Here is a 13,790-nt window from a genome sequence, read left to right as displayed (position 1 = left end):
ATAAGTTTCATGCATATTTTTAATTTAACTTAAAACAATTTCATTTGACGTGCATTATAAATGTATTGAATGACATAAAAATTTTGCACTGATAGGCAAATAAACTACATCATTATAACGTATTTAGCAGGATTTGATATCGACTCCTCGTCTACTATCGAAGAAATTCCTCCGCTGTCTTTGGAAGCATTTCTTGACTCAATGAAAAATCTTCAGATGGATAAACACGAGGTCGGAGATATGCAAGCCAATGGATCGGATGTCAGCAGCGATAAAATCAGTGTGGAAGACTTTTTCAAGCCTACCGAGCGTCAAGGAAGCAATCTGATAGCAAAAGGTGAGCGGAGTTGATCATCACATTATTATTAGTATTATTAAACAGTTTAAGCAGCAGCTACATTTCTGATTTACAATGCTTTTAAATTTTGGAAATTGCGTCTCTGAAAATCCTTGTGTCCTTGTAAACGTTGGAGTTATAAAAATTCACAGTCTGACTATATACTTTTTGCAGACGAGTTGGATAGTGCCCTAGCTCACAGCGAGGTTCATGCAAACGGGAGCTTGTACGATAACATAGGTAAGACTAATAAGTGGGTATTCTAACAAAGTGAAGATAACTCTTATCTATCCTATCCCAAATTGTAACCATCTTAAATATCTTACAACACATATGATATCACAAAAAATAAACTTGATCCTATAAGTGGATACCATATAAAATTTAATGAAAAATAGGTTGTGATATATTTTGATGGAGAAAATAAGAAAAAAATATATTTATAATTAATGTTGTAATTTTATAGTTTTTTGACAAGCAAATGCTTAGTTGCAAAGCAGCAGAAAACTAAAGGTTAGGGTATTTGATGTGCAATCAGATGGATCAAGTTAACTGGTGATTTGAGTAGCAATATCTCATCTTATTTGCTCACAGGCTATACCAGAAATTGAGGGTATTTTTAGCATAGTTTTTGCTCTGGTTGAGATTAATGAGAAATAATGAAGAATAAACAGACACCACTTTGAAATGATTTATGAAGACGATGTTCCAGTGCGCAACCTTAATAATAAACTTAGGACATGATTGTAAAGACGCTGCAGTGAAAAATTTGAACTCACCTCATATATGAAAATCACCATATCCACGTTAACTATTTGCAGACGAGCACTCTTTCGCAGAGGTTAGAAGCGCTGAAGCTAAGAAGTTTCTTACGGAAATTGACATTTCGGTTCAGAAGATAAGGAAGTGGGTGGCAAGCAGTCAGACAGAGGCTGAGAGTAAGTTTAATGCATATAGATAATTGCTGTCAGAGCTTAACTTGCAAGCTAACTCTTTTTTCTTAATATGGAATCCAAGTATTTGAAGTGATTGTGACAAACTGGAATAATAATAATAATGCTCAACTAATATAAACATAGCAATTAAACAATAAAACCTGATAAGAACATAAAAAGGTTTTGATGTCAAATGACATAACTATGCATAGATGCAATATACATATCTACAGCTCATTACGGAGATGAGTATATTGCGAGATATATCGAACATTCTGATAATAGAGTCTGAATGTAAAAATCAACTTAACTGAAATTTTCTAACAATGGCGACATCCATACATAATTAGGTGAGTGAGGACAATCATTTCAATACTGTCAACCATATTAATGTTTTATTATATGTATAGAAAAGGAAATGACTATTACCTTACCTGAGTATTGATGAATTGAAACAGCATATAACCAAGCATATTTTAAAATGTGCAAAAATCAATTCAATGGGCAAGACTAAGATCTACAGAAAATGTTGGGAAAATGTGAAATTAGACCAAACCTGTTATTGGACTGTCAAAGTTAAATCGCTTCATCTGCAGCACAGGAGTGAAAGGTTAGGTCTCTTAGAGATCAATAGCGGTGACGTCATCATGTTGTTACTTAATTACTGCTTCAGTAAACTGACTTATTTTCATCTCAATTTGAGAACTTCAAAAATGTGAATGTTAAAACCAATTGATCGGCCACGACCAAATGAAGACTATATCAGTCTGTAAGTCATTGAGTTAAAACCCAGATTAGTGCGTTCTTTAGTAGGTATTAATACAACCAGTACCCTGGTAGTCTAGTGTGCGGTGAGAGATCATGATGTGTGCCAACAAAGTACGGAGAATAAGTAGTTGCACACTTATTCTGGAATACCTAAAGGTGGTTGATTAGCGCAAGTGTTAGAGAGTTAGGCTATTTACTATACCAACTACTAACTCTGGCTTTAAGCGGACACTACTTTTATTATGGTGAAGATCACAATGTCTTTCAAGTTGTGAGAAGGCAACTCTTGTAACACTCAAGGTTGAGGTTAGACAAGTAGCAGTTGTGCCATGGTTATATTTTGACTTGATGTCATACCTTGATTCCCAGTTTTCAGCTTTTTAACTTTGAGATGCCTAAACCAAGGGTAATAGTTGACTGTACGATTCTCTTGCTCAAAACTAGTTTAAGACCTGCGTGAATATCAACAATCAGTCGGATGAAAAATAAATATCACGCCGAATGCATAAAAAAGTAACAAATCTGACTTCTTAGCATACCAAGAATTTGCTTTTATACCATTGCAGCATTAAAAATAATATTTGTATGTTTGCTGCTTGCTAAAAGTTCTGTTGAATTTTTTGTCAGTAAGACTTTAACAGCAATTTTGAGCTGCGCTTGATTGGTCTTGTTTTAAAAAGCAATTAGCAGTTTTTTGTTTTAATACTACCATAACTATGAAATAATTAATTTGGTTCTATTTTAAAATTGGTCTAAGATTTGTCTTCTTTCCCCTAATTTTTTCCAAACTAAAGAATATATCTGTCTGCAGCCTAGATTTATTCTGATATTGAGAGCTGTTGCATTGGTGAGCTGTTGCAGATACATGTATTACCGTAATGATTGTTGCATTTGGAGTTACTCCCACGATAATGAAATCGTATCCGGATTGCCGGAACGGAAAACCGAGCGTATTCGATCGAAAATTGTCCGTTATAATTTGTAATAACTATTAAAAATTACAGTAAAATGAAAACTAGCGATTCGGTATAGACACCGAAAGAACCTACCTACATTAGACATATGCACTTTAGAGCACATTACGGACTAATTATAGGTATACGCATTTGCAGGACCGAAAAGATATCACAGTTAAAATAGACTAATAAACTTCCGTAGAGAGTCAGCGTAGATCAGTCGCTTATTTTCGGTGTAGAACTACCAGGAAAATTACGATATGTCGACGAAAGACCGAGTACGTACACTGTTCTATTAATAAAGTTATCTAAGACGTAGCATTTTAATACTGAGTGATAATTTTATTTAGAGGTGTTGGGAACTTTTACCTCGCACATAGTTCTCCGCAGACTTCCTGCACTTTGTAAACATTACCGCGCGCCAAATTTCGTTATATGTACATGTACATGTACGATTAGCTATTTAACTTTTTATAGTAATGCAGTAGCTAGAGCGTTTGTGCAAAATGGGAAATCAAGAAGCAAGATATACGATATCTTGGAGATTTAAGAAGTATGCTAGTTGCTTTAGCGATTTGGTGCGACTGCTAATAAGTTTGGAGAAGGTAATTGTTTGAACATTTTTAACTTGAATGTTCCAATTATTTGACCCCTATCGATTACCCTACTTAACACACTAACAGACCTGCCAACCCAAGAGTGGGGCAATACTTGAGATTGGTTTTGGGGCAATTGATGTATCAATGATAGCATACATAAAATTGTGGAAATTGGGGCAAAAATCTCACGCATTTTCATTTTTTCTTTGCGGTGATTGCGTGAGTCTCACGCCCAATGCGTGAGAGTTGGCAGGTATACACACTAGTGCTACAACGAAATAACATTGCAAAACATTATCGTTTTAATTTGAGTTTGTCGTCATTTTAAAATTTGTTCAAATGAAATCTCTGAAGCTAAAATTCCATTTTACCCAAAGTGTGTCATCGTTAGGTTTGTCTGCCAAGCTATTTTCTCTGTTTCTGGTGAACTCTTTGCTGTAGCTTATACAACAATTCAAAAACTTGCAGCTGAAATGGTAGGCCAGACATTTTGCTATGCAGTTTGATGTTCGCCCTGACTAGCTAATGAAGTGATTACCTTGTTCTTCTGTAGCGGAGGAAATGCTATCTTTGCACAGATCTACCCTTTCATCTCTCATATCCAGCATGGAGCAGGCTTTGCATCTTGCTGTCGACAGTGAGTAAAACAAATTAGTAGCTGACATAGCTATCTGTATGTCACTAAGTATTTTATAGCTAGTTACCACCCGAACTCATGTGAAAATTGAATGACGATGCTGATTTTTATGAAAGCTTGTTGTTACGATCGTACTCTAACCGTGTTGTATGAAAAGAACTTACTTATCTGAATGGTCGCAAGACAGACTGTTCCTTGCACTCCTTTATACACTAGCTTTATTACTTAATCTCCTGGCTTTATCAACTTAGCATAACTCCGATGATCCCCACAACTGCCTTAGACGTCATTGTAGCCTCAGCTTCACAACTCCCATCTTACAACAAGTCAAACTATCTGTTGAGCCAGTAGTCCTATCAGTGATTCATAAAATAAATACGAGGTGCTTGTTCACAAAACGATCAATTGTCTCAGTCATGACAGCTCTTTGGACTTGTCTTCACTTACCTCAGTCTAGTTTAAATTTGTACAAATGCAGGACTTTAGCTACGTAAGGTCACCGATAAACATTTAGTCCTAAAATGATTCTACCTTTAAGTCAATATAGATTATATCGTTAGTATTTTCCAAATTTCCCCTTACAACATTTTATGGGACACAAGTGGAGTCATTCATATATCATATATTGCTGGTATGACAATGCTGAGAGCTCAATACAAACATCTGTTAGTTTAGATATTACACGCTTGATAATGGCCTTGTCTGCTACTATATTGAGAATAACTCCCAAATATTTATAAAATGAATATAATATAGTTACACCAACAATCACTACAGCCAACCAAGTAGTTGTCTGTTCATCACACTGGGAAGTAAACTGAAACACTGACAACATTGCTGTCAGTACTGTGCAAGGATAAGCGTGAACAATTCTAATTATTAGCTAATGGAGGAATGTGTGTCAAGGTTAACGAACCATTCAGGGCACCTATCACAAACCCATCCACGTTTACATCGCTGATGTAAGCGTGAATGGGTTTACATCGCTGATTTAGTCGAAGGCATTCTTATTATATGATGCCTTTACGGAAACGATAAAATACTAGTCCCGCAGTAACTAACATGAAGGGAAATATAGATCAAGCATTCCGTGACAGCCAATCAGCATTGCCGAAGTGATGCACATTGTACAGGCTGTCGTGGATGCAAGGCTAACTATCAGGAAAGTTTGACAGATGCAATCTTTCCCAATGTATCCGCGTTGCCATGATGATGCCGTCGGTTTAATGTTCACATAGTCGACGAATACATACGGCGATATAGTGTTAACCAGCCATTATGTTTTCACAAATAACCCGCGTCGAGATGGACTTTAACCCATCAATGACCTCAAAGACCTGTTGGCATAGAATATGCAGGTATATGCAAGTTCTGTAGTGTGCTACTAGACTTTCCAATTAGTAAGCTCAAGCGCTGCATATTTACAAAAAATTGGTAGGTTACTAGTTATTGTAAATAACCAGTATTCACAAGTAACATACTGATGTACATGTAGATCAGAGTCCAGCGTCTGAGCAACTGGTGAGGCACACTGATGTCTCGGCAATAGTCTGCTCTATAGTGCAGGAGTATGTGGGCCAGTCTCTCACAGTGAGTCCATTTATTTCATTTCACTTTTTATCAATTTCATCATAACATGAGCAATATACTTATGCGTACATAGTTATACATTTGTGTTTTTAATGTCAAATAGGCTAACTTCCACTGTTAGTGCCTTGTGAGAATGGTGCATTGAACGATAATTAAACCCAGTTATCGTACTTCACCACATCCCTAACAGGCAGATCTAGAGTGTTTTAAGCAACACTACATCTTATTCATTCTCACAGGTCATGACAGTGAGGCTGTTTTTTCCTTGGACAATAAGTTAAGGGGTTTTAAGGATTTACTAGTTCACTTGTAAACACATAGCAATGCTGTCAATGATAGTCTTTCGTCACTTCTCAAATTCTCAAGTTAAATCTTTGTTTCTTTAGAATTTGAGACTTGTCTTCTCATAGGGAAGCTTTTTATCACAAAATAACCATTCTAGAAACAGTGATCTTGTTTTCCTAGTGGAATATTTATGATTGTCATTTAGAGTTATGTGTCTCTACATTCCTATGGATTGCATCACCAGGGACAACTTGCATCTAATTCATAGCATTACAAAAAAGGAATTATAATAGGAGATGAGTGTTCTGATGCACTTTTACATATTCTAATGGTCATGCGAAGCATGTATTTGAAGAAGAGAGAAAGCTATCAAGTGTTGAGACCCAGTGAACTGTTCTTACGATTGTCAATGTTGTCTCTCTCATTAGTCATTATTCTTGTCATATGACAACATAACACTGTAGCTACAGAGATGTAAGGTCATATGACAACATAACACTGTAGCTACAGAGATGTAGGGTCATATGACAACATAACGTTGTAGCTTCAGAGATGTACTGTCATATGACAACATAACGTTGTAGCTACAGCGATGTAGGATCACATGACAACAACATTGTAGCTACAGCGATGTAGGATCACATGACAACATAACGTTTTAGCTACAGCGATGTAGGATCGCATGACAACATAACGTTGTAGCTACAGAGATGTAGAGTCATATGACAACATAACGTTGTAGCTACAGAGATGTAGGGTCATATGACAACATAACATTGTAGCTACAGTGATGTAGGATCACATGACAACATAACCCTGTAGCTACAGATATGTAGGGTCATATGACAACATAATACTGTAGCGTCAGAAATGAAGGGTCACATGACAACATAACACTAGCTACAGCGATGTAGGATCAGTTGACAACATAACACTGTAGCTACAGAGATGTAGGGTCATGTGACAACATAACGTTGTAGCTACAGAGATGTAGGATCATATGACAACGTAACGTTGTAGCTACAGTGATGTAGAATTACATGACAACAACACTGTAGCTACAGCGATGGAGGATCACATGGCAACATAACACTGTAGCTACAGAGATGTAGGGTCATATGACAACATAACGTTGTAGCTACAGAGATGTAGGATCATATGACAACGTAACGTTGTAGCTACAGTGATGTAGAATTACATGACAACAACACTGTAGCTACAGCGATGGAGGATCACATGGCAACATAACACTGTAGCTACAGAGATGTAGGGTCATATGACAACATAACGTTGTAGCTACAGAGATGTAGGATCGTATGACAACATAACATTGTAGCTACAGCGATGTAGGATCACATGACAACATAACGTTGCAGCTACAGAGATGTAGGATCACCAAGATTAATAGACTTAATGTTGTAAAATGACAGTTTTAGTCTAATCAAATATGGAATTGCTGTGTAACCTTGCAATTTTTAAGTTGTTTGATTATGTTATGTATAAAGCCACAAAGCTGACACCAAATCTAAATTAGATTTTGATTTGGAGTTATGCTCACACTCTGTAGTATCACAAAAGGAAAGCCAACTCCAATTTGCAGAGTATTTGTTTGGATGTAGATTTTTATGATATTGAGCATATATTTTGATTAGAAATGAACATGAAGATTATTCTTTGCTCATTAAATGCTGCATTTACTGCTTTTAACGCACAGACTCAATGTGTTGTCAGGAACATTGAATTCCTCTGCCTCATTTTTTCGCCTTATCAACTTTCTTTTTTATTGATGTCCAATCATAAGAACATTTTGATTTTGATGCTTACAAATGCCTACACATCAACAGAACTTTAGTTCTATAAATTAATGTTACCCGTTATGGCGGTCTAATGTGCAGAACTGTGTTGATCTTATGGCCTTCATTTTTAACTTAGACAATAGTTTTTCTGTGCGCTTTTATACATCTCTTCATGAATTCCCATGAACATGTATTTCCTGAACACAAGGAATGTTTAAATGACTGTTTTTGGTGAAGGGACATTTTTTTTTATGGCAATTTTGTATGTCTATCTGCATTTGTAACTTATATTATCCGTTGCTTTTAGAAGGAATTTCATAGTTTAGTCAAATCAAGTCGAAGTAAGTTTCTGTTGAATGTAAAGTGATCAAACATCCTAAAAACATTCAAATAATATATGTCGCCATGGGTTTGTGCCTTGAACTACCATAGATAATTAACAAATATAAGGAATTTTTAGCTGCAGTGCTCAGTATTGACCTTGGTCTGACTGTAATATATACATATCCATGTTTTATTAGTTTTAGTAAAATTGTATTAACACTAATCAATCCATCATTTTTTTTATGTCATCACCCTGTTTGCACATGCACATTTGCACATGTAGAAAACTATCGTCGTTCTCTTGATTAATAGTATTTTTCGGTGTTGTTTTGATACTAAAATAAAAAATTTGCAAACAAAAGCATTGTTTGCAATAATTAATTGCAGAAGTTTCGTGTTTTTAATGATAAAAATTGTCCATAAAGATGGCAGACAACGATAGAATGACGAAAAATGATATAAAACGAAGGATAGTGCTAAAACAATTTTACTAAAATTTAGATTTTATTAAAGTTGTTTTAGCACTATTGGTTTTACCAATTTTGCAATTTCATACTTCTTGATAGTGTGAAGTTTGATAAATTTCGTCATAGTCATGACGTTTAGTATTCTAAGTCTAATGTTAATATACAACCCTATACTATTGCTGAAAAATTTGTGACTTGTCTTCTCTTAGAGAAGCTTTTTATCACCAAATAACCGTTCTAAAAAACAGTGATCTTGTTTTCTTATTGGAATATTTATGATTAACATTTAGAGTTATGTTTTCCTACATTTCTATGGAATTCATTTCCACATTTTGTGAATATTATTGAACAATTCAGCGTAACGCATAAAAACTGACGATAATGTTTTAATTTGTTGCAGAGTGAAGCAATGAGACAAGATGGAGTCCTAAACTATGGAGATATTGCAGATGATATTATTGTTAAGGTGAGGTCACTGGTATCACAATTGAGAACAGTTAATATTTTTTGTTATGAACTTAGAAATAGTGAAAGCATGGTGCAGTGGTGCCCAGCGATGCTATCTCATATACAAACATTCATTTTCGTTTTTCTTTTTGAAGTTTTTAAATTAAAATGAACATAAGTCAATTTACTGAAGTAATGATCAAGTAACATCATGGTGAACTCTTAGTTACTAGTCTCTGTGAGACTTAAGCTCTTAGCCTTGTTTTGCAAGCGAAGCAATTTAACTTTGACAGTCCAGTAACAGATTCGGTCTAATTCCACATTTTTCCAACATTTTCTGTGGATCTTATAAGTCTGGCTCATTGAATTTAGTTTTGTGATCCCTTTTTGTCCATTTGTTAATGGTTTTGGTGATGCGTTCTCATTGCATCAATACGTTCAGATAAGGTATCATTTATTTTGTATCCTTTTCCACACATATAATAGAACGTTTATATAGTTGACAGTATTGAAATGATTTTACACGCTTAGTTATGTATAGATTTTGCCATTGTTAGAAAACTTCATAAAAAAACTCTTTGATCTCTTCTGATAACTCTCTATGAAAGGTGTCACGTCCTTTTTTGTTTGTTGCTCTTGATTGGCAGCAATTCAGCGATTACTCGTTGCAGCATAAGCTAGTCAAAGACACTCAATGCATTTAAAATACAGTTGGACCCTCAAAATACAGTTGAACCCTCAAAATACAGTTGAACTCTCAAAATACAGTTGAACCCTCAAAATACAGTTGAACCCTCAAAATAAGTTAATACTGGTGTAATAAAAAAATACTACAGTACCTTTCTTGCAGTTCTTTTTTGTGTAATCCGACTTTTCTCGATAGACTTTGTTCCCTGTTATAAACTTAAGGGCTGTCAGCATTATTACCTCTTAGTTCTTGCTCATCGTGATTACGTGATGTATTATAAATAAAATGGAATCGCTACTTCAATAGATGTTGGAGGAGCATGAAGAAGACGAAGAATACAGCCATGAACACCAGCATTCCAAGTCGCTGTCACCCTTCTCAACTATTTCTCACTCTGACTACGGTAGCAGCAAGTTCCCTGACTTCAACTATAACTCAAGTGAGTACTTCACCTTTTTCTTGTTTATCCGCATAACTGTAGCAGCATTATAGATGACTTCATGGCCTATGTTTGACTAGCTTAGGGCAGCGTTTCTCCAACTGTCAGTTGCTGCCCGTTGGAAGTTGATTTGTCAAGGGTTGCCCAAGACTACCAGATATACAGTTTTTTGTCTAGTCTATTGTGTAAAACTTGTTATAGGAATTTTTTTCTATTGCTTCCCACTATTTGTTTTATTTTAATCGTCGATCAACGTAATTTTTATGATGATTTACGCATGTCCTGACGTAATTGAGAAGCATTGTGGTTTCTAATTAGTAACAACGTTTCATCGTTTCATCAAACTTGTTAGTAGCGAAGCAGAAAAAAATGGGTTCTCTTCAATGTTAATTACATAATTCTTAATAAAATGTTCGCAGTCATATTCCGATATGTCTGAGTCTAGGTTGCGCCTTCTTCGATTTTGAACAACATTCCTCTGTGAAACAGGTTATTCCAGGTTAGCTATCAAATATACATACAGAAGTAGCCTTGATACAGAATATGATCTTTGTTGTACTTCTATTTGTATTTTTTCCATTTTTTTCACTCAGACCTAGGATAGAAAGCGACAGTTCCTGTTGAAAACTTTTAGCTATGGTAACAAATTATTATAATTGATATAATGTTGTCAGCGGATTGTTGCTTGTAGAAAGTGAAATAGAAATTTTGTATTCAAAGTAATAAACGGTATTACCCATATGTAGAGTTGTTACGAAAACCTTTCTGTACATCTTGTTTTGATAATGATTGCTTTGTGATATGTAGCCACAGACAAGGATTAGCCATGTTATGTGACTAGCGGTATCGTACCTTTCGACTATAAACGCACCTCTATATATGCCGCATCTGCTTTATTTTCCAAAAAACGATAATAAAACAATAGATAGGCGGCACCTTTGTATAGGCCGCAGAACTCAGGTCGGTGCTTTTTAACGCGGCAGCAACTTTACTGTTTAAAACGGAACAGTCTCTAATGGCACTGTTTCGTATTAACCGACGCTTTTTAACCTAGTGCCTAACGGAACAGTACCGTTAGGCATAGTTTTGTATTTTCTTTCACCGCTAGAGGCGCGCTTACCGGAGATTCTGGTTAATGCGCCCTAGCGGTCAAAGAAAAAACCACAGAATAGCCGCACCCTTATATAAGCCGCATGGCTCAAATCATCAGAAAAAAGTAGAGGCTAATAGTCCGAAAAGTACGGTATTTACTGAAGTATGACGCACATGTTTAATTTTTATTCTTATTTTTCCCTTTCTCCACCTTTCCTGCTACAGAATGAACAATATTTATCGTAGTAATTGGTCATTATGACCAATTACGCGTGAGATTTAGCACACAAGCAATTGATGATTGGATGACCTTTCCAACACCAATGATCCTTGTGGGTTTTGAACCTCCGACTCAGTCGGTCGTAATTCGGCATACTAACCACTGAACCATACCTGTTCCCTTTTGCAAACTGCTCAAATAAATAAAGTCATTCAAATTAAAAGAAGAAATGTGGTATACTCCCTTATACTAAAAATTATACTCCTAAATAGGAGTATAAATATCACCAAACCAAATATTTGGTTTGGTTCAACAATTAGTCGATTTCTTGCAGCCATAGAAACGGATCCAGATTTACTCTCCCTCGGTCAGGACACTCAGACAGCTACGGAGGAGGATGTGATGTCAGAGGAAGGCAGCCGTTGGGATGGAGAGTCAGTCTCCAGGTATGCTCTTATCTCCTTTAGAAAAGGTTAAAACCAATGGTATTGGCTTTACATTCTATATACTTTCAAAATAATATATTTTTGACTCTATTGAAACAGAATTCCCTTGTTTATTTACCTTCAGACAAAACAAACAACATAGCGAACAAATTATTTACTTGCACCTTGAAAAATCATAGGCCTATATGATAAACTTTTCCTTGATTTTAATCCCAAAATCGTTTGCCTGTAAACTAGATCTCCTAATAAAATTCATGATGTAAAAGCATAAATTTTTTTCCATTTAATTATGTAAAGTGGTGGAAGTTACTATTAGTGAAGAAATATGTTTTCTGTTTTCCACCAGGCACGTCATGCAATAGTTAATATTTCCTTCGTTACTGCTCCTTGTTTTATTGTACAACTTCTCATAGCTGTTTGACCTTGTACTGTTGTACAAACAATTTCCCATTCAAAGGAGCCAAATAATTTTTAAGTTGAACAAATAGAAATTTGTTTACCAAACTGCAACAAGGATCTGCCTTGTTCATGACTCCCAAAGTGTGAAATATTGTCGTTTCTTCTCTTGAATGGCTTAAGGCTGTTTACTGTTTGAGGCCTTACTCAATAAGTCAATACTCAATAATCAATACTCAATAAGTCAATACTCAATAATCAATACTCGATAATCAATAAATCGTACATAAATGTTTGCTGTAGGTTAAAGATGAACATGGCACAATTTCTTTTTGATTTCATCAGAAAATATTTGTATTTTTCTATAATTTGTGATTGTTTTAATGTTTGAGGTGATCTGATTGCCAGGATGTTTCAAAATTAAAATCAATAAAACTTGATCACAGTTAAAATGCTCAGAAGAAAAATATGTGCAAAATCACATCACTAGCTGCTATCATTGCTATAGTTGATATCAGCTAATCGTTTGAGTTGAGGCGTTACACGTCTCTATTCTTTCAGTCTCTTTGCAGCTATAGACATAATCATACTTTCACTTGATCTGAGTGTTTTAACCGCAATCAAGCTTTATTGATTTTAATCTTGAAACATCCTGGCTATCAGAACACTAAAAACAACCGCAAATGTTAGAAAAATACTGATCAATGCATTATGATAAAATCTACAAAAATTTTGTGTAAGTTTACCTTTTATAGCAATATTTAAGAAATACATTGTTAAAGGTTTACTTGCAACAAAATTCACATTACAGTTATTTGGTATCGCAGTTGTTTGGTTATTTTAAGCGCAGCCATCACGAAAACGTCGTAGTTTGGAATCTCTTTTTCGATGCCATTCTCAAACATTTTGGTTATTGTTTTGACACGTGCTGTTATCACGTGAAATTAAAGGCCAATAACAGGCTCAATATAAAACGTCTCATAGCACTATTTTATGACAAACACTTCGGGCTCTACAGAAAAGCCCGTATCAAATATAGATGCTCGCTACTTTACAGTTTTGTTTCGGCTTGGTCTAATCGTCTAGTCATAATCTGATCATGTGACCCATACTTCCTGCCAAACTGCGCGAATAATTTCTGCAGCATTTTGCGGCTATCACAGGTGACCAATGTGCTCGTCATTTTTATCAGTGGATGATATGTACTCCTTCGAGCTAAGGTTACAAAATTAAATAAATTTTCACGGCAGGTTTTGAGATATCAGTTCTCAAAGTGACAGCATTACAACGATGATGAAACAGACGCGTGAGGACAATATACATGGTTTTTTGAATGCGTGAATTTTATTTGTGAAAATATTTCGACAA

General features: G+C 35.4%; 1 protein-coding gene across 1 annotated transcript in view; it reads left to right on the top strand.

Annotated features, from left to right (window-relative positions):
- LOC137388383 (uncharacterized) overlaps positions 1–13,790 on the top strand; it is a 95,040-nt gene that overhangs the window by 12,660 nt on the left and 68,590 nt on the right. The window contains exons 6-13 of the mRNA XM_068074868.1: positions 131–337; positions 512–577; positions 1,159–1,275; positions 4,149–4,232; positions 5,728–5,822; positions 9,095–9,160; positions 10,136–10,268; positions 11,915–12,026. Coding sequence (XP_067930969.1) covers positions 131–337; positions 512–577; positions 1,159–1,275; positions 4,149–4,232; positions 5,728–5,822; positions 9,095–9,160; positions 10,136–10,268; positions 11,915–12,026 — 880 coding nt within the window. The remainder of the gene's footprint in view (positions 1–130; positions 338–511; positions 578–1,158; positions 1,276–4,148; positions 4,233–5,727; positions 5,823–9,094; positions 9,161–10,135; positions 10,269–11,914; positions 12,027–13,790) is intronic.

Source organism: Watersipora subatra, chromosome 2 (genome assembly GCF_963576615.1).
Source record: "Watersipora subatra chromosome 2, tzWatSuba1.1, whole genome shotgun sequence".
NCBI lineage: Eukaryota > Metazoa > Bryozoa > Gymnolaemata > Cheilostomatida > Watersiporidae > Watersipora > Watersipora subatra.
The sequence above is the reverse complement of the archived record's forward strand: the minus strand, read 5'-3'. Positions and strand labels throughout refer to the sequence as shown.